Source organism: Capra hircus, chromosome 1 (genome assembly GCF_001704415.2).
Source record: "Capra hircus breed San Clemente chromosome 1, ASM170441v1, whole genome shotgun sequence".
Lineage (NCBI taxonomy): Eukaryota > Metazoa > Chordata > Mammalia > Artiodactyla > Bovidae > Capra > Capra hircus.
This window is the reverse complement of record NC_030808.1, coordinates 77023654-77046644: the sequence shown is the minus strand read 5'-3', so window position 1 is coordinate 77046644 and position 22991 is coordinate 77023654. Positions and strand designations below refer to the sequence as shown.

Here is a 22991-nt window from a genome sequence, read left to right as displayed (position 1 = left end):
TGACTGCAGCCATAAAACTAAGCAAAGGAGACATGGAGGTAAAGAACAGACTTTTGGACTCAGTGGGAAAAGGCAAGGGTGGGATGATTTGAGAGAATAGCATTGAAACATGTATATTACCGTATATAAAATAGATGACCAGTATAAATTTGATGCATGAAGCAGGACACCCAAATTCAGTGCTCTGGAAAAACCCAGAGCGATAGGGCATGGAGGGAGGTGGGAGAGGGGTTCAGGATGTGTGGGATGCATGTATACTTGTGGCAATTCATGTTGATGTATGGCAAAAACCATCAAGATATTGTAAAGTAATTATCCTCCAATTAAAATAAATTGATTTAAAAAAACAAACACTTGCTCTTTGGAAGAAAGCTATGACAAAACTAGACAGCTATTAAAAATCAGAGACATTACTTTGCCGACAAAGTTCCATATAGTAAAAGCTATGATGTGAGTTGGTCTATAAAAAAGGCTGAACGCTGAAGAATTGATGCTTGTGAATGGTGTTGCTGGATAAAACTTTTGAGAGTCCCTTTGACTGCAAGGAAATACAACTAGTCAATCCTAAAGGAAATCAACCCTCAATATTCACTGGAAGGACTGAAAGCATTGCTGAAGCTGAAGCTCCAGTACTTTGGCCACCTGATGTGAAAAGCCAAGTCATTGGAAAAGACTGACTGACGCTGGGAAAGACTGAAGGTAAAAGAAGGGGGTGGCAGAGCATGAGATGGTTAGCGGTTAGACAGCATCACTGACTCAACGGACAGGAGTTTGAGCAAACTCTGGAAGATAGTGGAAGACAGAGGAGCCTGGAATGCTACAGTCCATTGGGTTGCAAAGAGTCACAATGTAGCGACTGAACAACAATAATCTTTGTATCGTGACATATTATAACTAGATTTATTATGGCTATCAGTTTGAAATGTGTAGGCATGTACATTTCTACGATGTAAAAAAAAAGGCCAAACAAATGCAAATTGATTTCCAGTTAATTTCCTGGTCTAAATTTTGATAGACATTTCCTAATTATCCCACTAAGAAACCTCAACACTTTGACTTATATTTTCACAAATTCAGAGTATTATTAGCCCTTTTAATGTCTGCAATATGATTGATGGATATATCATCTCCTCCCTTCTTTCCCTCATCCTTTTCTTTTCTTCCTTCCTCCCATTCATTTAACAAATATTCACTGAACACCTGCTATTTGCCAGTCACTGTAAGTAGGCCATGGAGAAGGAAATGGCAACCCACTCTAGTATTCTTTCCCAGGAAATCTCATGGACAAAGGAGCTTGGTGGGTGACAGACCATGGGGTCACAACAGTCAGACATGACTTAGCAACTAAACCACCACTAGCATAAGTAGGCACTGAGGATTAAGTACTTAAGAAGACTGGACAATAGGCAAGTGATAGAAAATATTTTCAATTTCCTATGAGTGGAAATGAGTATGGCATACCCTAGGAATTAAAAGAAGTACAGCAGGAGTGGCTTAAAGAGGGAAAAAGAGAGGAAGAAAATGTATACTATTATGCAGTGATGAAAGTCTTTGTTAAAGGTTTTTGATTTCAAGTGCAATGGAAGCCACTGGGGTGTCTAGGGATATCAGTATGTCTATAAGCAGAATTCCCGTTTTTTGAAAACTGTCCTGTTTGCTCTACAGAATAAAACCTGATCAGAACATGAGGACCAGGAGGGAGGCGATCACAGCAGATTAGTTGAAATACACTGCTGATGTGAGCCAGAAAAGTAGCGAAAGGAGAGGAAAGAATTAGGAAATCTTAAATGCTATTAGGAAGCAACCTCCATCAAAGTTTAGTAACAAGTGGGAGGGGAATGAATAGGAATTGAAGGAAAGTTGGGAGTTAAAGATATCTAGGGCTTTGGTTTGAGCTACTAGATGAGTGATGTTTTCGATGAAGACAGAGACACTGGAAGTTGGGGAAAGCAAATTGACTTTAGTAATTTGGATTTCTATGAGTCTATGTGCAGGTGAACATTGTTTTTCATGCTTTTATAACTTGGAACATAGTATACACTCAACAAATATGCATTAAAGATTTATTATTGACTAAATAAACTTTGTCAATTTTCAGCTGTGTAGATCTTCAAAGTATGGGCTTCAGAGTGAGAAAATCCTAGGATTGATTCTCAACTTCACCTTAATCCCATTACTTAATCTTTCTGAGGTCTAAATTCCTCATTTAAAAGGGGAGAAGAGGGTGAATAACAATACCCACAGGGAGTTGTTTAGAGGATTAAAAGAAATATAAAAGTGACATAACTATATAAAATATATACTGCAACTGCTAAAAAATGTTGCTTATTGTTATTACTACCAACAAGCAAAGATACACTGTTACTAATAATAATTCACAGACTGTTTAAATATTAGTGATATTAACTGTTTACCTATAAACATTTTGCAACTTTTCCACTTACTATTAAAAGTCAACTTGATTTATAATATCTTTTGTATTTATTAATCTTTTAAATTTTATCCTTTTCTTCAAACTCATCTTTTGTCTGAGAACTATCCTTTTGTTATATTAATATCCTCTTACATTTTCTTCTAACAGTTCTATTTTTTATTATATTAGAATAATACAATTTAAACTAATACTGAACTAATATAATACAACATAAGCTAATATTGTATTAGTATAATACAATTTGTCTTTGTGTATTTTTTCATATGCAGCAGAGAACTCACTTCCCACCATAAAGTTAGGTTAGGTTAACTAGTTAACCTCCTCAGTCAATGTCACTTTGTGATATATTAAATCCCTGTATGTAATAAGTTATTCATTTAAGTAATTGAAGAAAACTATACAAAGTTATCAGAGAAGGCAAATCCCATGGACAGAGGAGCCTGGTAGGCTGCAGTCCATGGGGTCGCGAAGAGTCGGACACGACTGAGTGACTTCACTTTCACTTTTCACTTTCATGCATTGGAGAAGGCAATGGCAACCAACTCCAGTGTTCTTGCCTGGAGAATCCCAGGGACGGGGGAGCCTGGTGGGCTGCCGTCTATGGGGTCGCACAGAGTCGGACACGACTGAAGTGACTTAGCAGCAGCAGCAGCATACAAAGTTATTCACTACTACATGGGTAAACATAATGAAAAGTTGCAACTTTCTCAATATTAATCAGTAAAAGACTGGTCAAATAAATTATGCTTCCCCATATGATACAGTAAGGTAGATCTGCATGTACTTACATGAGAAGAAATCCACAATATGTTGTTAAGCATAAAGTACAACAAAAACAGAACATATACTTAAAATCAATATTTATAATATTGACTTATTTCAATAAAGATTAAATAATAATTATAATAAATACATAGATATTTAAGTATGCACATGAAAAATCTTGGGAGCACCAAAATTTAAACTAGGGAAAATAATTCATGAGAGACATGATGTGATATGTACATGAGAATCTTTTTACACTATTTAATTTTTACAATACATACTTTTACATTGTTGGAACAGTTTGGCATCTAGAGTTCCTACAATCAGAAAATCAAAGAAAAAATCATCTTTACCTGCAATGGCTTCATAGAGACCAGCTTTGTACCCTAAGTATTCATATTCCTCAAATCTCTGAGGACCCTCACACAGGGCTCTGCACTCCATGTCTTCATTGAAATATTCTCTTAAAGCTTGTTCAAAGTACTTGATAGCTAGTTCAAAGTCATCGGCCTCATAATGTTTGACTCCTGCACTGTAACTCTCCTATAAAGAAACAGAAAAAATAAAATTTTGAAGATCACCCAAGAAGAACTTGAATGGCAAGATGCAGGCAGATTCTAGATCACTTAGGAAGTGGGGCAGGGGATTCTTTCACTGTGGAAGATGAAAAAGGGTCACAATGGGAGATAAAGGGTAACTGCCCTGGCTTCAGTTCAGTTCAGTTCAGTCGCTGGCTTCAACTCATTATAAATGAGAAAGGATTGACTGAGTAAGCCTACTGCTGCAGCATCAGTCAATTTCATTTTCTTCCTGAGATCACTCAAGACTTTGATTTCTAACCTGTTTGAATATAGGTAGGGCTATGCAACCAAGGGCAGGAAGACATGTGAATGGATGAGATTCTCATTTTCAAGCCTGGTTCAATTTTTTAAAACAGAAGAAAAAAGACTTCCATCTAAAATCTCCCTCTCTTAGCCTTTTCTTCAGTCCCTTGAAGGTCATACTTTGAGAATGGTGATTTCATTTAAAGGAATAATTGTATGCATGCATGCTCCGTCTCTGCACGGCAGAAAGCAAAGAGGTACTGAGGAGCCTCTTGATGAAAGTGAAAGAGGAGAGTGAAAAAGCTGGCTTAAAACCCAACATTCAAAAAACGAAGATCATGGCATCCAGTCCCATCGCTTCATGGCAAATAGATGGGGAATCAATGGAAACAGTGACAGACTTTGTTTTCTTAGGCTTCAAATATCACTGCAGATAGTGACTGCAGCCATGAAATTAAAAGATGCTTGCTCCTTGGAAGAGCAGCTATGACAAACCTAGAGAGCATTTTAAAAAGCAGAGACATTACTTTGCCGACAAAGGTTTGGATAGTCAAAGCTATGATTTTCCCAGCAATCATGTATGGATGTAAGAAGGCTGAGTGCCGAAGAATTGATGCTTTTGAACTCTTTAGAGAAGAGTCTTCAGAGTCCTTTGGACTGCAAGGAGATCAACCTAGTCAATCCTCAAACAAATCAGTCCTGAATATTCATTGGAAGGACTGATGCTGAAACTGAAGCTCCAATACTTTGGCCACCTGATGCGAAGAACTGACTCACTGGAAAAGACCTTAATGCTGTGAAAGACTGAAGGCAAGAGCAGAAGAGGGCAACAGAGGATGAGATGGTTGGATCGTATCACTGACTCGATGGACATGAGTTTGAGCAGGCTGCAGGAGTTGGTGATGGATAGGGAAGCTTGGTATGCTGCAGTCCATGTGGTCGCAAAGAGTTTGACATGACTGAACGACTGAACTGAACTGTGCTCAGTTGCTCAGCTCTGTCAGACTCCTTGTGACCCTGTGGACTGTAGCCCTTCAAGCTTCTTTGTCTATGGAATTTTCCAAGCAAGAATACTAGAGAGGGTTGTCATTTCTTGGGGGACAAGAAATGTCCTTGGGGGATCTTCCCGACCCAGGAATTGAACCCATGTCTCCTCCATCTTCTGCATTGACAAGCAGATTCTCTGCCGCTGAGCCTCCTGGGAAGGAATAATTATGTAGCTTTGTTGTTGTTTTTCAGTCACAAAGTTGTGTGCGACCCTTTGCAACCCCTGGACTGCAACACACCAGACTTCCCTGTTCTTCATTATCTCCCAGAGTTTGCTCAAACACGTGTCCAGAGTCAGTGATGCCATGCAGTTATCTCATCCTCTGTCATCCCCCTCTCTTCCTGCCCTCAATCTTTCCCAGCATCAGGATCTTTCCCAATGAGTTGGCTCTTTGCATCAGGTGACAAAAGTATTGGAGCTTCAGCTTCCTGCTTCAGCTTCAGCTTTATGTAGCTTTAAAAAAATCAAAATTTGAAATGTATGGGTACCCTGTAAAAACCACTGAATTGGTTGCTGGGAAATCATGGGGTGCCTTTGAGCAATTCACATGGGTTTCAACTCCAGTGGGTAAAATTAAAGTGCTGTGGGTGGGAGGCATGGGGGCTCAGGGGAAGGCTGAGGCTCAGAAAGGGCTACAAATATTTACATCATGTCTTACTTTTCACCACATTATACTGCTTTTCTAAGTTAATTTTCATTTCTCTCTCAATATTTTTAACCCTGCACTACAATGTTTCATCTAGAGACTCTTAAATTATAAACATGGTACTGTATTGGAAATTCAGAATCAATGTGAGATATCCACTCATAAGAATTTGCTCTGAATCCATTGAACCTTGGTAGCACTTAGCTCCTCATGGTTAGCTCAGGATCCCCAAATCTCACCAGGTGTGGTTTGGCCTCCTGGTCTACCAGCTGGAGGTCTTCAACGCCCGTCATCGTTCTATAATTTTCGATGTTCTGCTGCATTTCCATGTGCTCGGGGTTGGCCATGAAAAATGTGTGTGCTGCCGCCACTGCCTTTTCCATCTGGTTAAGCTATAAAGAAGGGGAAAAAAAGGACCAAATGAAGGCAAATATTTCTAAACCACATTCAGTACTAGTCCAAGGGTTCACAGACTGAAAGTGCCAGGGCTGGGTTCATTCCCTCCACCCAGCCTCCACACTAAAGGGCAGGAGGTTAATAAACAAGTGCTCCTAAAATGATATGTGGGTATGGGTATTTTGGCTATGGTGAAAATGGATAAACATGCTTTGTTCTAAGTTTGTTCTCTTCTCCCTCATTTCGAAGCCATCTGTGTTTCCTGGCAAATTGAATCAACATGCTTCTGTTTGTTTTGTGATTGATCAAAATTAAAAACTGCCAACGCTGTGCCATGTCCGATTCACATTTTCAATATTTTTGTCTTTTTTCTCTGATTTTCTTCTTGTTCCCTTTGCTTTTAATCCTGACAATAGAGGAATAAACTGTGACTTTCTGAAGTATGAGACTGGGGATATGTTCCACTATACCAAGTTTGCTATAAAGGCTTTAGAATATGAAGAACACAGATTTTAAAATAATTAATTATTCCAATCCATACGAGATGCTAAACATAGTACAGAAAATGTACTACTATATTTCTTTGATTAAGAAATTGATTCCAAACTTATAACTTGAATTCTCATTAATACAAAAAGAAAGGTTTTCAATAAAATATAAAGACACTATAAATCTCCTCTTAAACCACTTAATATGCTGTTCACCATGTAACATGCAATGGTGTATTTTTTTTTAATGAAATGAAATGAAATTTGCTTGATTTAATACATTTTACCTTATGTTTTCTCCATGGAGAATATCTATAGACAGAGTCTGACCTCAGTTCAGAAAAGTGAATAATCACACTAGCACTAGTCATTTTTACAATGAAGTACAAATTACATTAGATCTATTTTGAAGTGTCAGTTGAGTTCAGTCACTCAGCCATGTCTGACTCTTTGTGACCCCATGAATCAGAGCACACCAGGCCTCCCTGTCCATCACCAACTCCTGGATGCCACCCAAACCCATGTCCATTGAGTCGGTGATGCCATCCAACCGTCTCATCCTCTGTCGTCCCCTTCTCCTGCCCTCAATCTTTCCCAGCATAGCGTCTTTTCAAAAGAGTCAGCTCTTCACATCAGGTGGCCAAAGTATTGGAGTTTCAGCTTCAACATCAGTCCTTCCAATGAACACCCAGCACTGATCTCCTTTAGGATGGACTGGTTGGATCTCCTTGCAGTCCAAGGGACTCTCAAGAGTCTTCTCCAACACCACACTTCAAAAGCATCAATTCTTTTGTGCTCAGCTTTCTTCACAGTCCAACACTCACATCCATACATGACCACTGGAAAAGCCATAGCCTTGACTAGATGGACCTTTGTTGGCCAAAGTAATGTCTCTGCTTTTTAATATACTGTCTAGGTTGGTCATAACTTTCCTTCCAAGGAGTAAGTGTCTTTTAATTTCATGGCTGCTATCACCATCTGCAGGGATTTTAGAGCCCCCCAAAATAAAGTCAGCCACTGTTTCCACTATTTCCCCTTCCATTTGCAATGAAGTGATGGGACCAGATGTCATGATCTTTGTTTTCTGAATGTTGAGCTTTAAGCCAACTTGTTCCCTCTCCTCTTTCACTTTCATCAAGAGGCTCTTTAGTTCTTCATTTTCTGATACCATAAGGGTGGTATCATCTGCATATCTGAGGTTATTGATATTTCTCCTAGCAATTTTTATTCCAGCTTGTGCTTCATCCAGCCCAGCATTTCTCATGATGTACTCTGCATATAAGTTAAATAAGCAGGGTGACAATACACAGCCTCGATGTACTCTTTTTCCTATTTGGAACCAGTCTGTTGTTCCATATCCAGTTCTAACTGTTGCTTCCTAACCTGCATATAGGCTTCTCAAGAGGCAGGTCAGGTGGTCTGGTATTCCCATCTCTTTCAGAATTTTCCACAGTTTGTTGTAGTCCACACAGTCAAAGGCTTTGGCACAGTCAATAAAGCAGAAATAAGTGTTTTCTGAAACTCTCTTGATTTTTTGATGATCCAGCAGATGTTGGCAATTTGATCTCTGGTTCCTCTGCCTTTTCTAAAACCACCTTGAACATCTGGAAGTTCATGGTTCATGTACTGCTGAAGCCTGGCTTGGAGAATTTGAGCATCACTTTACTAGTGTGTGAGATGAGTGCAACTGTGTGGTAGTTTGAGCATTCTTTGGCATTTCCTTTCTTTGGAACTGGAATGAAAACTGACCTTTTCCAGTCCCATGGCTACTGCTGAGTTTTCCAAATTTGCTGACATATTGAGTGCAGCATTTTCACAGCATCATCTTTTAGGATTTGAAATAGCTCAACTGGAATTCCATCACCTCCACTAGCTTTGTTTGTAGTGATTCTTTCTTAGGCCCACTTGAGTTTACATTCCAGGATGTCTTGCTCCAGGTGAGTGATCACACCATCATGATTATCTGGGTCATAAAGATCTGTTTTGTACAGTTCTTCTGTGTATTCTTGCCACCTCTTCTTAATATCTTCTGCTTCTCTTATGTCCCTACCATTTCTGTCCTTTATTGAACCCGTATTTGTATGAAATATTCCCTTGGTATCTCTAATTTTCTTGAAGAGATCTCTAGTCTTTCCCATTCTGTTGTTTTCCTCTATTTCTTTTTATTGATCACTGAGGAAGGCTTTCTTATCTCTCCTTGCTATTCTTTGGAACTCTGCATTCAAATAGGTGTATCTTTCCTTTTCTCCTTTGCTTTTCACTTCTCTTCTTTTCTCAGCTATTTGCAAGGCCTTCTCAAACAGCCATTTTGCTTTTTTGCAATTCTTTTTCTTGGAGATGGTCTTGATTCCTGTCTCCTGTACAATGTCACGAACTTTCATCCATAGTTCATCAGGCACTTTGTCTATCAGATCTAGTCCCTTAAATCTATTTCTCACTTCCACTGTATAATCATAAGGGATTTGATTTAGGTCATACCTGAATGGTCTAGTGGTTTTCTCCACTTTCTTCAATTTCAGTTTGAATTTGGCAATAAGGAGTTCATGATCTGAGCCACAGTCAGCTCCTGGTCTTGTTTTTGCCGACTGTATAGAGTATCTCCATCTTTGGCCAGAAAGAATATAATCAATCTGATTTTGGTGTTGACCATCTGGTGATGTCTATGTGTAGAGTCTCCTCTTGTGTTGTTTTGAGAAATGAAATTCACTGTTACTGAAGTAAATATGAAATCATGGAAGGCATAAAATATTCAACTGAGTTGGCTCTTGACAGTCTGGCCCTCAAGTATCTGTAAGAAATCCTGAGCTATTCCATGATATATAAAAAATCTTATCCATCACTATAGAAAACATAAACTGCTCTATTTTAAGATCTGACATTCTTATCTTTGTCCAATAATAGTAAAGCCTTTGCTTTTAAATTTGCATATTCTTAGCCACTGCTCTTCCCTTCATTAAATCTTTCCTGATACCAGTTTTGCCTGCCACCTTTTCTCTTGTTCTCATGTCAGGGGTTTCAGGAATTATTTTTGCTGTCAAAAATCACTAATTTAGGATTTCTTGTTTCTTCATTAACCAAAATTTCCTCAATTCCTCATACACCAACACAGATAAATATAAATTATATTGACTCTACATAATGACAAATATATAGATACAAAGGAAGAGGAATAGGTTCTAAATTGGGTATACATTTACACTGATTGAACAAAGGAACCTGAAAAAAGTCATTTAAACATTTGTGTCTTGGTTCTACATCAAGAAACCCCCAAAACACCACCTACTACATAGGCTTTTGGAAGAATTTATTGATACTACATAGGATTTTGGAAGGATTTATTGATAGTGCTTCAGGAATCACTAAAACCTTGAAAAAATAAATAACAGGATACAATTTATATACGATCTATTAATTTCAAGGATGTAAATATATTCTCATTAATGCTGAATATGTATAGTCTGCAACTGCCATAAAAATATAATTTATGAGGATATAATAAGGTACCTGTGGTCGGTGAAAATGGCCTCCAGTTAAGAGTCGACTATAAGTTATGAACATAACAGGTTAGCATTGACACACTCTAGTTTTAAAACAGCCATTAACATTGAATGAACATAGATAAAGTTCTATATATTTTTCACCTTCCTACCGTCATGTTTTGCTCAGACTGCACCCTGTCTTGAGATCTTTTGTTTTTTGTTTTTTTCTTATTGAAATCTAACATATCCTATGAAGACAAGCTTAAATCCTGGCTTCCCTAAGAGATTTTTTCTCACCCTAAAGCTACAGTCAAGCACTGCTTATCATCGTACCTGTATTCCTCTGCTGACACTGATCAGACTCTGCCGTACATGGCACTTAGCTGACTATACTTGTTACTCCTAGTAAAGCTCTCTGAGGATAGGGACCACAGGACTTGTTTATCTTTCTTTCCATCTACTTTATAAACAGATGATGTCTCTGATATGTCCAAGTAAAGATAAAAACAAGTTCTAAGAAGCAAGTATTTACACACAAATCAAAAGGTATATTACATATGAGTATGCTTCACAAGCTATAATGGACTAAAAAGATGGAAGCTTAATAGCAAAATCTCTGAAGTTATTATTCACACTGAGAGCTTCCAATACTGATTATCACTGATGAATGTGATTCAATAGCTCTTGAAAATGGTCAGCCAACACTGACAAATTGGTTCCTTCTCTCTAATTTGACCACGTTAGCTTTTTTGCTTATTTGGTGCTTTCCATATTTATAGCCCATTATTAAACACAATCCCATGTTCTCCAATATAAATATAAAGAAGATTTCATGACTTAAGTTTAATCCATAAAGCTGGCTTTTAAATTATTGTGAATCAGTTCAGAAAACTAGCATTGCCTGCCAGAGACTTTAAAATAAGCCATTATTTTAATTGGAAGCCTGATATCTGTGTAGACCGTTTTAGAAATTAGATACACACACCTAACACAGTAGGAAAAGTCCAGGTTAACATGTGTATGCTACATATACAGCTGAACTGTAGATGGAGATTATTATAGGGTCTTATAAGTATTAGGTTTCAGCTAAGGAAGACTTTACCCACTATTACACTGAAATAAATAAGAAGCTAACTGCCTTTAAAGGCTTCAAATTGGATTTCCTTTAAGAACAAATTAAAATATACCCACAGGAGAGAGTAACTCTAATGTGAGGGTAATTCCATGCATTAGAAACGTAAACTGTAAAATAAAGAACAGCTGGAGAAAGGGGGATGGTTCAACAAGATGGCATGACAAGTTTAAGGGAGTTTGCTGCTCTACCGTGATATGAGAAATACTGTTAAGAAATGCCTTTGAGAAGCACCGAGCCATTTCATCTCAGGCTATGCAGAGCTAAGGCAAACATATTCTCCTGCCAGCCATGCTGCATGGAAAAAAACTAATTAAATCAACACCCTGCTGATGTTCGGAAGTTACTCTTTGCACTAGTGAGTGAATCAGACTCTTGCTGTCGTTCAGTCGCTAAGTTGTGTCTGATTCTTGTGACCTCGTGGACTGTAGCACACCAGGATTCCCTGTCTTTCACTATCTCTGGAACTTTGCTCAAACTCATGTCCATTGTGTTGGAATCAGACTCTACTGACTCAAAAATGGTTTTTCACAGCAAATAATAAAGTAGTATTTCAAAAATATACATTGACTATTTAAAAATCTTCAATAGCTATCCAATGACCACCGAGGTTATTTCAGAAACTATGCTCCATGGCATTCAAGACATTGCAGGATTTGGCCCCTGCTCTATAGTTCTATTCCTATTCACCACTATACAACATTTCCCAGGAAATTTCTAGAAAAATTCCTAGAAATTTTATAATTTCCTATCCTCTTATTCAAGAAAACACAGATAGACGCAGAACTCCAGCCATACCAAGTTCTTTATTTCACTCATTCACTTATTCAGCAAATATTTATCTTGCACCAAATCTATGCCAGGCACTGTGAAAGTCAATGAGAATAACTACACAGCCAAAATAGACAAAACCCCACTTTCCAGGTGCTTATGGTCTCATCCAAGGGGACAAGCTTTAAATAAATAAATCATTAATGAAAGTAAGTGTAGATTGCATTGAGTGCTATGAGGAAATGAATGAACACAGTCCAGTACAAGCTGACTGGGTTGGGATAGGACTCCTTTAGATGAATTCGCCAAGGAAGGACTCTGCAATGGGATTTTTGAGCTGATACTTAAATGCTGAAAAGCCAGTCATGAGCAGAAGAGGCGGAAGAGTGATTCAGGCAAAAGAAAGTCAAGGGCAAGAGCCCTAAAATGGAAAAAGTCTTGACATGTTTCAAAAGCAGAGTGGCGAGTAGGGAGAGTGACTTGAGAAGTCAGAGAACAGATAGCTTGTAGGCTATGGTAAAGAGTTTGAAAATGGCATCATCAACTCAAAGGACAGGAGTTTGAGCAAACTCCTAGAGATCGTGAAGGATGGGGAGCCCGGCGTGCTGCAGTCCATGGTGGCACAAGGAGTCGGACACAAGTGAGCGACTGAGCAACAGCAAAACTAAGTGCAAGAGGAAACCACTAAGGAATTTTAAGTAATACGTAATTCATATTTTCAAATGGTAATTCAGACCGCTACGTGGAGGAAGATCTTGGGTAGCAGGCAGGAGAACATTTCAGTAATGCAGAGCAGAGGTAATGTTTTTACATAGCAAAATAAAAATCAGACAGCACAGGCTTGCCACCTCCCTCCTCCCTTTCCACCCATCCCTCTTCCATTCCTTTCTCCTCCTTTCCATTTTTGCCCATTCTTGACATAGCAATGTTTCTCAGTTCAGAAAGCAGACACACAGCCCAAAATGAAACAATTCTAAAATTTTCAAACTTATTTTAGGGAAGATGCACAGATTCCTTTGCTTCTGAATTAGCATAAATATGAAGCTCAAACATTTTGAATATGAGTTTAGAACAGCTTGTAATACTTGTGTAAGAAAGGAAAGGGATTGATTCTGAAACACATTAAAACACGTTGAGAACACTGTATACTTTTGAAACAGAATATTTAAGATAGTGTGCATCTTCTGGAGCCTTTTTATACAGTCAGGGTAAAATATCAAGCCTGAAATAAGTAATTTCAATTCTTGTATTCAAGCAACATTTTCAATAAAGAAGGGAATTCTTTCTCTACTTTTATCACCCTCACTTTGGGAATTCATCCGATACCATGCATTACAGTTTGATGCAATGCTATTAAAATATATTTTTATCTTGGCTCTTTGCTTAAGATTGCACAGTAGTAACTTAAGAGAATTTTACCAAACATGTAAATAGACAGTGAAGATGTCCCATTTCTAAGCCATAGTGGAATTTTTAAGCTTTGATTAGCAGTATAATCACACTAGCTGGAGGGAAGGGGAGTCACCAGATTATAGCATATCATGAAAACACTGAAAATTTATGGGCTAAAAACTTCCATCTTTCTTTTATGAAGCAGGAAGATTTTTTTTTAAATAATAGTGATACCCAGTCTTTTCATAGATGTTTCAGCTCTTGTTAATGTCTCCAAATTTACCTCAAATTTTTGCTAACCCAAAGTTAATTTTCCTTCAAAAAACCACATCAGTAAATAAATAAATTTTACATAATTGAATAACATATTAAAAGAAGACCGTTAAAGACCCACCAAATTTTCAAAAAAAAATGGAAAGCAGTTTGTTCAAACCACTGAATTAAACTAAATCCTACAAATTACAGTGTTCCAAATGTAAAGACCAGGCTTTTCAGTGAAAATTCAAACTTAGGAAATTCCCCAACATTTCCATATAATGGAGTCAGATTTTCAGAGAGTCCAAAAATAGCCATATGAAGAATAACTTGACATTCTTACTCCACAACTTCTAGCGGGGTTACCGTCCTTTATGTTGCTAATTTAACTTGTAAAAAAGCCCCATATATTGAGCTATTTTCATAATTCAGCTATTCCAGATAATTGTTTGATTTTCCTAATTCATATAATTAATTTTAGCAGACATTGAGAACTACGTGATAGTCCGTGTTGTCCTTGTTGTCTCGACTACTAGGAAGGTCAGAACTAAATTTTAATCTCATTTGCAGTAACTGTATTATGCGGTGTTCTAGTATATCAAACTGAAGCTAATATATTTTCATTCTTTTCTTTGAGTTTGTTTTTTTTTCCCATTTCAAAAATCTCCTTATAGAAATAATTGATTTAGCATGGTAACTTCAGTTCTTTTGGACACAGAAAAGGTATAATTTACTCGAAAGATAATGCCCCACAGTAAAAGAAATTTCTAGTAATTAAATTCTTTCCTACTTGTCAAGGTAGAACACATAGAATTTTTTAGCTTTAAAGAACATATATTAATTCACAAATTAGGTGTTCATGTTAATATAGAAAGGGAACTTATCTTTGCATTTTTGGAATGTTAGTCTAAAGTGTAGTCATGGTTATGAGTAAATATTTGTAGCTTTCAAAATGCTGTTTGGGAAGGATTAGATGAGAAATGACACATTTAAAGAGTAACATTTTCTCTTGAGGAGTAAGTTGGAAAGGAAACATACGTGTTTTAAAGCACTTTCTTTTGCCAAACAGCTTATTTATTGTCCTGAGCCTGATTAATAGACTTCTGTTTTTTTCTAAACACTCTGGTGCAGTTTTAATCTTATGTTTACAACTTAATGTTAAACATATATAGTAACTCGCCACCATCAAATGAGCTCTGTGGAACAACAAATCTATCAGTTAAGCATGCTAGAAGATTTCTTATCTAAATAAAAACCATATTTTAGGGTAAGGAAAACACTAAAGTAAAGAAGCAAAACTTTTAAACATGTTATTTCATATTGAGACTATTTAAAACAAACAGTCCTTGACTTTTTGAGGAACACACACGCGCACACACACACACACACACACAGGGAACTCAAAGTATTAGCCAAAAAATGTGTGTGTGCTTAATTTGGACCAAATCTCTCAAGCTGTCTGTGTATTGTCTAAGTTCCTAACAAGACAGCAGCCAAGACTTGGATGGCTGCTGGGGGAGGAGAGAGGACTGTCTAAGTGATGCAATGTGGACAAGTCCTATTTACCACGTATCAAATGAAATTGATGTGTGGTTTATTGGTATGCCACTGTTATTTTTGGTTTTAAACATTAGGACAGGGTAAGACTGCACTACTGAGAAAGCATCTCAGCCTCTGTGGTATTGTACAGAAGTCTCCCTTGAGGTGTCAGAGAATGACTAATGGTTACCGAAAAGTAAGTTTGGGCCAAGACCTTTCCGACATTTGCTTCCTGCTACTGTTTTTGGAGACACAGCTTTAATCCCCTTTGAACATGTCTTTGGAAGGTGGCGGTCACCATTTTCCACTCCAGTTTTGCCAGTGTCACATGTCTATTGCAGTAGTCATTGCTAACATGTAAAGAATCTTATTCATGTCTGATTTTGAAAAAGAAAGAAATAAATAAAAATCTAACATTTCTCTTTGTCAGCTCAGAACTGCACTCTCCTTTGTGACTCCCGTATATGTGAGCACCATTTTGTTTATGAGCTTGTTAACAAGAATTTACCCTTGTATACTATTGTATAGTTTGCAATACACTTTACAATACTACTGATAAAAATTAAAATAATAAAAATGATCATTTATCAAGTGTATATTCAATTCTTCTTGTGAAATTCTTTTTTTTTTAATTTTATTTTTACTTTATTTTACTTGAATGAAAAATGTTGAAGATGAACCCCTACCTCACCTTAGGTCCAGTACAAAAGTAGTTGACTATTATTTACAAGAACACATTATAATATAAACAATGAGCTATAGCTTCATGGGGAAATAGTGCTGGCATAGACTGAGTGGCGCTTAATGAACTCGATGGTATAAAAACAAAGTTTGTTGTTCTAACTGTTCACGCATGCTTAACTTCTGCCTGGTTTTCATTATGATAAATGGAGATGAATGCTGGCTATCCCTAGTGACCCATTAAAAAAGTTCTAGCTAGCCATCACTTTGCTCAAGCCAACAGCCTAACTGCTTACAACCAGAGTTATGTCTCTGTAGCCATCAGCAGCCAGATCACTTTTTTTTTTCACTCTGAACTGTACAAAGGTGCAATCTTTTTAATTTATCTGTCAAATGACTGACAAATGATTGCAAATGCAGATAAACTAGATTTGGGCTTTCTGCTTCAATGATATCCTTTAAAAATCAGCAGTGAAATAGCTTCATATAGATCTGACACTGATTTTTTATTTCTTGAGAATAGAAAAGCTTTTCCAAACTTTCCTGTATGGTAGTCACATGGTTTTGTGAAATAAAAAAGTGACGGGCCCACGGAGGCGCTCCACGAGCCGCCCGGCCTCAGCCGGGCGGGAGGGGTCTGCGGTACAGGGAAGCGGACCACCACGCAGGAGCGTGAGAAGGTGAGAAGGAATTGGAGAACCAAGGACTGAGACTCAAAGTTTGCGTTTATGATCTGTTTCTCTCCTAAGCACTCAGGTATCCTAAGTGGACCACAGATGGAAGAGTATGCGTCAGGGAAAAGAAGCAACATAATGGGCTTTGCCTCAATAAAAATTGTAACAGTACTAGGGTAGCACTAGAGATAGCTCGCCAAAATTGATGACTTGGGGAGGGGCTTTAGAGTTTAGTGAGTATATAGAAAAATTCAGTCATTGCAATTTCTCTTTTTTTTATTGAGGTAGACCATTTTTCAAGTCTTTTGCTGAATTTGTTACAATATCGCCTCTATTTTATGTTTCAGTTTTTTGGCTGGGAGGCATGTGGATTATTAGCTCCCCCACCAGGGACTGAACCCACACCCTCTGCATTGGAAAGTGAAATCTTAATTATTGGACCACTAAGGAAGTTCCATGTTGTTACAGTTTCTAACATCTTTTCATTTTGGTCTCCCTTCCATTTTGCGTTTATGAAACAAAATTTAACTTTCTACCCAAACCAGCCCACTGTGAGAAATGTAAGAAAAGCAAACAAGCAAAGCAAACACTTTCACACGTGCACGTTTTTGGTATAAATATGCCATGTTCCTTACTCTTATAAGGGTGGAGAGACTTACTTCAAAAAGTATTTCAAAGCCTTCATTTCAGCTCATATGGAAGAAAGCACCATGGCTGCAAATCAAACGGAGAGTCACTCCAAAGACCAGTCTTGGAGGGTCCTTTCAGGTTTTTAACCCATCAGGCAGACTAATAGGGACTCTTAACATGACAGGCCACAGGGTCTTACTAAAGAGGTGGTTTTGATGATGAGTTCTTTCAATGTTTCATAAGCTCCTCTGGCATCATACCTGCACTTTGTGAAACATTCAGCCACAGCAATAACCTTAGGCTATACTGTAAATTAAATATTCCTGCATATGCACAGGTTAACTATAAACCCAGACATTTCCTCCATACCTGTCAATAGACTATACGGGAAAAAAGTTCTAGTCAATTTGAATTTCTGAGGAGGCTAAAGCTTATGGAGAATTTGCTTACTTATTAAACACATCAGGTAGCATCCATTTTCTGTTACTTTGGTGGCGGCTGCATTGATCTTCTGAGAACTAACTTCTATTAACCATAGATAACCAGGACTAGAAAGGCCCTTAAATCATATAGTACCATTGCTTCATTTAATGTGTGGATAAAACTTTTGCAAAGAAAATCAGGAGCAAGACTATGGTTAGAATCTGTATCTTTTCTTAAAACATTCACAAACACGTACTTGGGATTTTAATTCCGTAATTTCAAAGTAGAGGTGGGTTCATGCATATCTGGCCCATGTACCAAGTGTTTGCTAATCACCTCTTCCATAGAAAGAACTATGATAGATATTCTCTGAGGATATAAATTGTTTATAATATTGTCCTCAATCATTTGTTAAATACAGCTCAAGAGGACAAGGAGACACACAGATTATTAATCTCAAGAATTAAGACTATGTGATTAGAGGGGAGAGTAAATTACACTCAACACTGTACTATAGAAATTGAAAGAAATTTGAAACCACAGTAACCTATAATGTACAGGAAAGAAGTCATTGAGAAAGTGTGATTGAGACTTGGTCTTGAAGAATAGAAAACATGCAGATATCTCAGATGCAGAATAGGATGAACTGAAAGAAATAGGGATGACTCAAATATTCTTATAGAATAGTAATTTGGCTGAACTGGCTCATGCAAAAGGTCTAGGTTACACAGTAATGGAAAACAAGGTTGAACAAGGATGGAATTTGGCAGTCTTTGAACACTAAAGTGCTTTGATTTTTTATTCTTGGAGAAAGAGACTCAGATGTATCTATGTGTGCATGTATGTGAGTGTAGTCATAAAAACCTCCTCTGCTTCATTTCAAAAAGAATTTGGAAAATAGCAATTACAATATTTGAGGTAACTACAAAAAACTTTTTCTTAAGATTTTATATTTTGTAGCTCTTTTAAGTTCAGAGCAAGATTTAGAAGAAAAAAAACAACAACAAAAAACAGAGATTTCCAATATTCCCTATGCCACCAAACAAGCATAGCCTCTCCTATTATCAACATCCCTAACTATAGTGGTATATTTGTTACAACTGAGGAACCTATATCAACACACCATAATCACCCAAAGACCACAGCAATCACTCTTGGTAGTGTACATTCTATGGATTTAGAGAAATGAGTAGTGAGAAGTATATATCATTAGGATATCATATAGAGCATTTTTATTTCCTAAAAATCCTCTGTTCTCCATCTATTCAACCCTCCCCACCCTAACCCTTGGCAACTATTGATCTTTTTATTGTCACCAAAGTTTTGCCTTTCCCAGAATGTTATATAATTATAATCACAGCAGTGTGTCTTTTCAGATTGGCTTCTTTCATTTAGTAATATGCATTTGAGGTTTCTCTGTCTTTTCAAGACTTCATAGCTCATTTCTCTTTAGCATTTTTGGCATTAGTATCTGGATGTACCACAGTTCCTTTAGTTATTAACTTACTAATGTATGTCACAGCTTCCTCTAAGTTTTGCAAATTACCAATAAAGCTGCTACAAACATCTGGGTGCAGGTTATTGTGCAAAAACTAATTTTCAACTCCTTTGGAGAAATCCTAAGGAATGAGATTGCTGGATGGTGTAGTAAGAGCAGCTTAGGTTTGTAAGAAACCACCAAGCCATGTCATGGCCTCACTATTTTGTATTCCCATCAGCAATGAATGAAAGTTCTTACTGCTCCACCTTCTTGCCAGCATTTGATGTGAGTGTTCTCAATATTGGTCTAATAAAAGCATATTAGCATTTCCTTTTTCCTTTGATTTGCAATTCCCTGATGAAATATGCTGTAGAAAATTTTTTCATATGCTTATTTATTATTTGTATATCTTTATTGGTAAGGTTCTGTTAAGGTCTTTATTCATTTTTAAATTGGGATGTTGGTTTTCTTAGTTTTGAGCTTTAAAAGTTCTTTGCATATTTTGGGTAAGAATTTTTTATGTCAAATGTGCCATTTGCCAATATTTTTCCTAGTCTGTTGTTTGTGTTCTAATTATCTTCCCATTGTCTTTTGCAGAATAGAAGTTTTTAATTTGCATGAAGTCCAGCTTATCACTTATTTCTTTCATGGATGGTGCCTTTGGTATTGTATCCAAAAAGCTACTTCCATATCCAAAGTCATTTATGTTATCTTCTGGAAGTTTTATACTTGTGCATTATACATTTAGATCTATAATCAATTTTGAGTTAATTTTGGGGAAGGAGATAATTTTTCTAAAAGACTACCTTTGCTGCATGGTATTGCCTTCACTCCTTTGTCAAAGATCAGTGACTATATTTATATGGGTCTATTTCTGGGCTCTTTACTCTGTCCTATTGCTCTACATATCTGTTTTTGTGCCAGTACCATACTATTTTGATTACCATAGCTTTGTAGTATAGTTTCAAATTTGAGCATGTGATACATCCAGCTTTGGCTGTGTTATGTTTGGTACATTTTTCAAGATTGCTTTGGCTTTTTGGGGCTTTCTGTGGTTCCATACATATTTTAGGAGGGTTTGCTCTGGTTTTGTAAAATTGTCCTTCATATTTTGATAGAAAATATATAAAATCAGAAGTTAATGACAAGAAATAATTGAAAAAAATAAAACACATGGAAACTTAACAGCATGCTACTAAACACAAAATAAGCTGATGGATAAATCAAAAAGGAAATTAAAAAAAATACCTTGAGACAAATGAAAATGGAAGCACAACTGTTCAAAATCCATAAGATGAAACAAAAGCAGTACAGTGAGGAAATTTTGTTGTGATACAGGCCTCGCTCAAGAAGAAAAATCTCAAATAAACAATCTAAATATATACTTAAAGGAATTAGAAAAAAGAATAAGCAAAGCCCAAATTTAGTAGAAATGATATTATAAAGATCAGAGCAGAAATAGACTAAAAAATAAAAAAGATCAGAGAAACTGAGATTTGTTTCTTTGAAAAGATACAGCATAATTGACACATCCTTAGTGAGACTCATCAAGAAGAAAAGAAAAAAAGAGGAAAAGTTCAAAGAAATAAAGTTTGAAATAAGAGAGGAGAAATTACATTGACTACCATAGAAACTCAAAGGATCATAAGAGAATACTACAGATAATCATTTTACCACACATTGAAGAAATGTGAAAATGAACTTAGAGAAAATGGATAACTTCCACTGTATGTAGAATCATACAACCATCCAAGACTGAATTGTGAATAAATAAAAAAAATCTGAATAGACTGATTTGCTAGTAATGCAAAAGTTCCCCAAAATAAAAGTCCAGCTCCAGATGACCTCACAGGTGAATTCTAACAAACAAAGAGGAATTAATACTCATCCTTCTCAAAAAAAAAAAAAAATTGAAGAGAAAGAAATATTTCCAAATTTACTTTATGAGAACAGCATTACCCTAAAACCAAAACCAAAGGGACTACAAAAGAAGATAATTATCGTCCACTATCCCTGGGGAATATAGATGCAAAATCCACAACAAAATATTAGTAAAATTTAACACTGTATTAAAAGAATTATATGGGGCTTCCCAGGTGACACAGTGTAAAGAATCTGCCTGCCAATGCAAGAGACTCAAAAGACTCAGGTTCAATCCCTGGATCAGGGAGATCTTTTGGAGTAGGAAATGGCAACCTGCTCCAGTATGCTGGAAAATTCCATGGAAAGAGAAGCTTTGTGGGCTATAATCCATGGGGTTGGAAAGAACTGGGCACAACTGGGCATGCACCCATGCATGCAAAAGAATTATTTACCGTGGATCAAGTGGGATTTATTCCAGGGATATAAGAATGATTTAACATTCATAAGTCAATCATTGCAATGCACCACACTAAAAAAGTGAAGAATAGAAGTCATATGATTACCTCAACAGATGCAGAAAGAGTATTTGACAAAATTCAGCATCCATTTATGACAGGAATTCTCAACAAACCACTCATAGAGGAAACATATCTCAACATAGTAAAGGCTATTTATGACAAATTCACACCTAACATTATACTCAACCCTGAAAAGCTGAAAACTTTTCCTCTAAGATCAGTAAAAAGACAAGGATTGCCATTCTCAACACTTTTATTCAAGATAATATTGGAAGTCCTTGACACAGCAATTAGAAATGAAAAGAAATAAATGGCATCCAAGTTGTAAAGGAAAAAGTAAAACTGTCACTATTGGCAGATGACATGATACTATATATAGGAAGTCCCAAAGACTCTAGTCCTCTTGAAAAAAAAAAACTAGAACTAATAAGTAAAGTCATTAAAGTTGCAGGTCTGTTCCCCCAAGTCACTTAGTCTCTGATAACACTAAAGCAAGTTAGGCACTGGTTAGTTTGTTTTTCCTGAAGATGAACCTTGTTAAGAAGAACAAAGTTTCTCTAGTATACTTCAGAATGGTTTCTTGTCCTCTGCAAGAAGCATGAGCAGATTTTTCTCTAATACTTACTGTGATAACCCAGTTGAGTTCCTAGATGTAAATCTCACAATATTGAGTGTGCCCCTCTATGGCTGTCTCCACCAGCCCAAAGTTTTTAACTCTCAGAATTGTCCACACTGAGCCAAATGCAATTTGTTGACCACAGTTCAGGTTTTCCTACCTCTGCACTGATTCCCTGAATGGTTTCTGCTCACGGGTCTCTGCTTCATAAGCCAAGCCAACCTGTATTCATCTCTTCATCTTTCCCATCTTGGAAGCAGTTGGTTTGCTCTGTAGTCTCAACCTCTTTTATGGATCCTAGTATAATTGTTGATTTTACTGTCTGTTTAGCCTTTACTTGTTGCTAGGATGATATGGCAACATCCAAGCTCCTTACATGAAGACCTGGAAATCAGAAGTCAGAAATACATTTCATTTCTCATCAGGGAAAAGAGTATAAGAATGGTGCTGTATTACCAACTTGATAGCCTTCCTCTTGTAGAAAAGTTAGCCTGGTTTTTGTAGGATAATCTAGGAGTAAAGAGAAACTGGAAAAAAGGCAAAATTCCTGGGAAACATCATAATATTTTTCTTACAAAAAGAAGAAGCAAGTTGATTGTCTTGGCTTGAGCTGTCGTAATGAAATACACTGAATGGGTGGCTTAAACAAAAGATATTTATGTTCTCATATTTCTGAAGTCTGGATCTCTGAGATCAGAATGCAAGCAAGTCCAGGTTTTGGTGGAAACTCTCTTCTTGGTTTGCAGATGGTCACCTTCTCCTTTTGCCCCCACAAGTACTGAGCAAGCTTTCTGGTGTCTGTCCTTACAAAGACATTAATCCTATCATGAGTGCCCCACTCTCATGACCTCATCTAAACCTAATTACCTCCTAAAGCCCTCATCTTCGAATGCCATCAGGTTGGTAATTAAAGATTTAACATGTTAATATTGGGGAA

The 22991-nt window shown here is 37.0% G+C and overlaps 1 protein-coding gene across 3 annotated transcripts in view; it reads right to left on the bottom strand.

Moving 5' to 3' along the window:
- The window catches only part of P3H2 (prolyl 3-hydroxylase 2), a 178843-nt gene that overhangs the window by 42957 nt on the left and 112895 nt on the right, over nucleotides 1-22991 (bottom strand). For 2 of the 3 annotated variants that reach the window (XM_018046610.1, XM_018046612.1), the window contains exons 2-3: nucleotides 5957-6109; nucleotides 3553-3742 (exon numbers count right to left, since the gene is read on the bottom strand). In XM_018046610.1, the coding sequence (XP_017902099.1) occupies nucleotides 3553-3742; nucleotides 5957-6109 (343 nt within the window). Of the gene's footprint in view, nucleotides 1-3552; nucleotides 3743-5956; nucleotides 6110-22214; nucleotides 22337-22991 lie in introns of those variants that run through there. The other variant, XM_005675124.3, reaches the window with a different exon arrangement.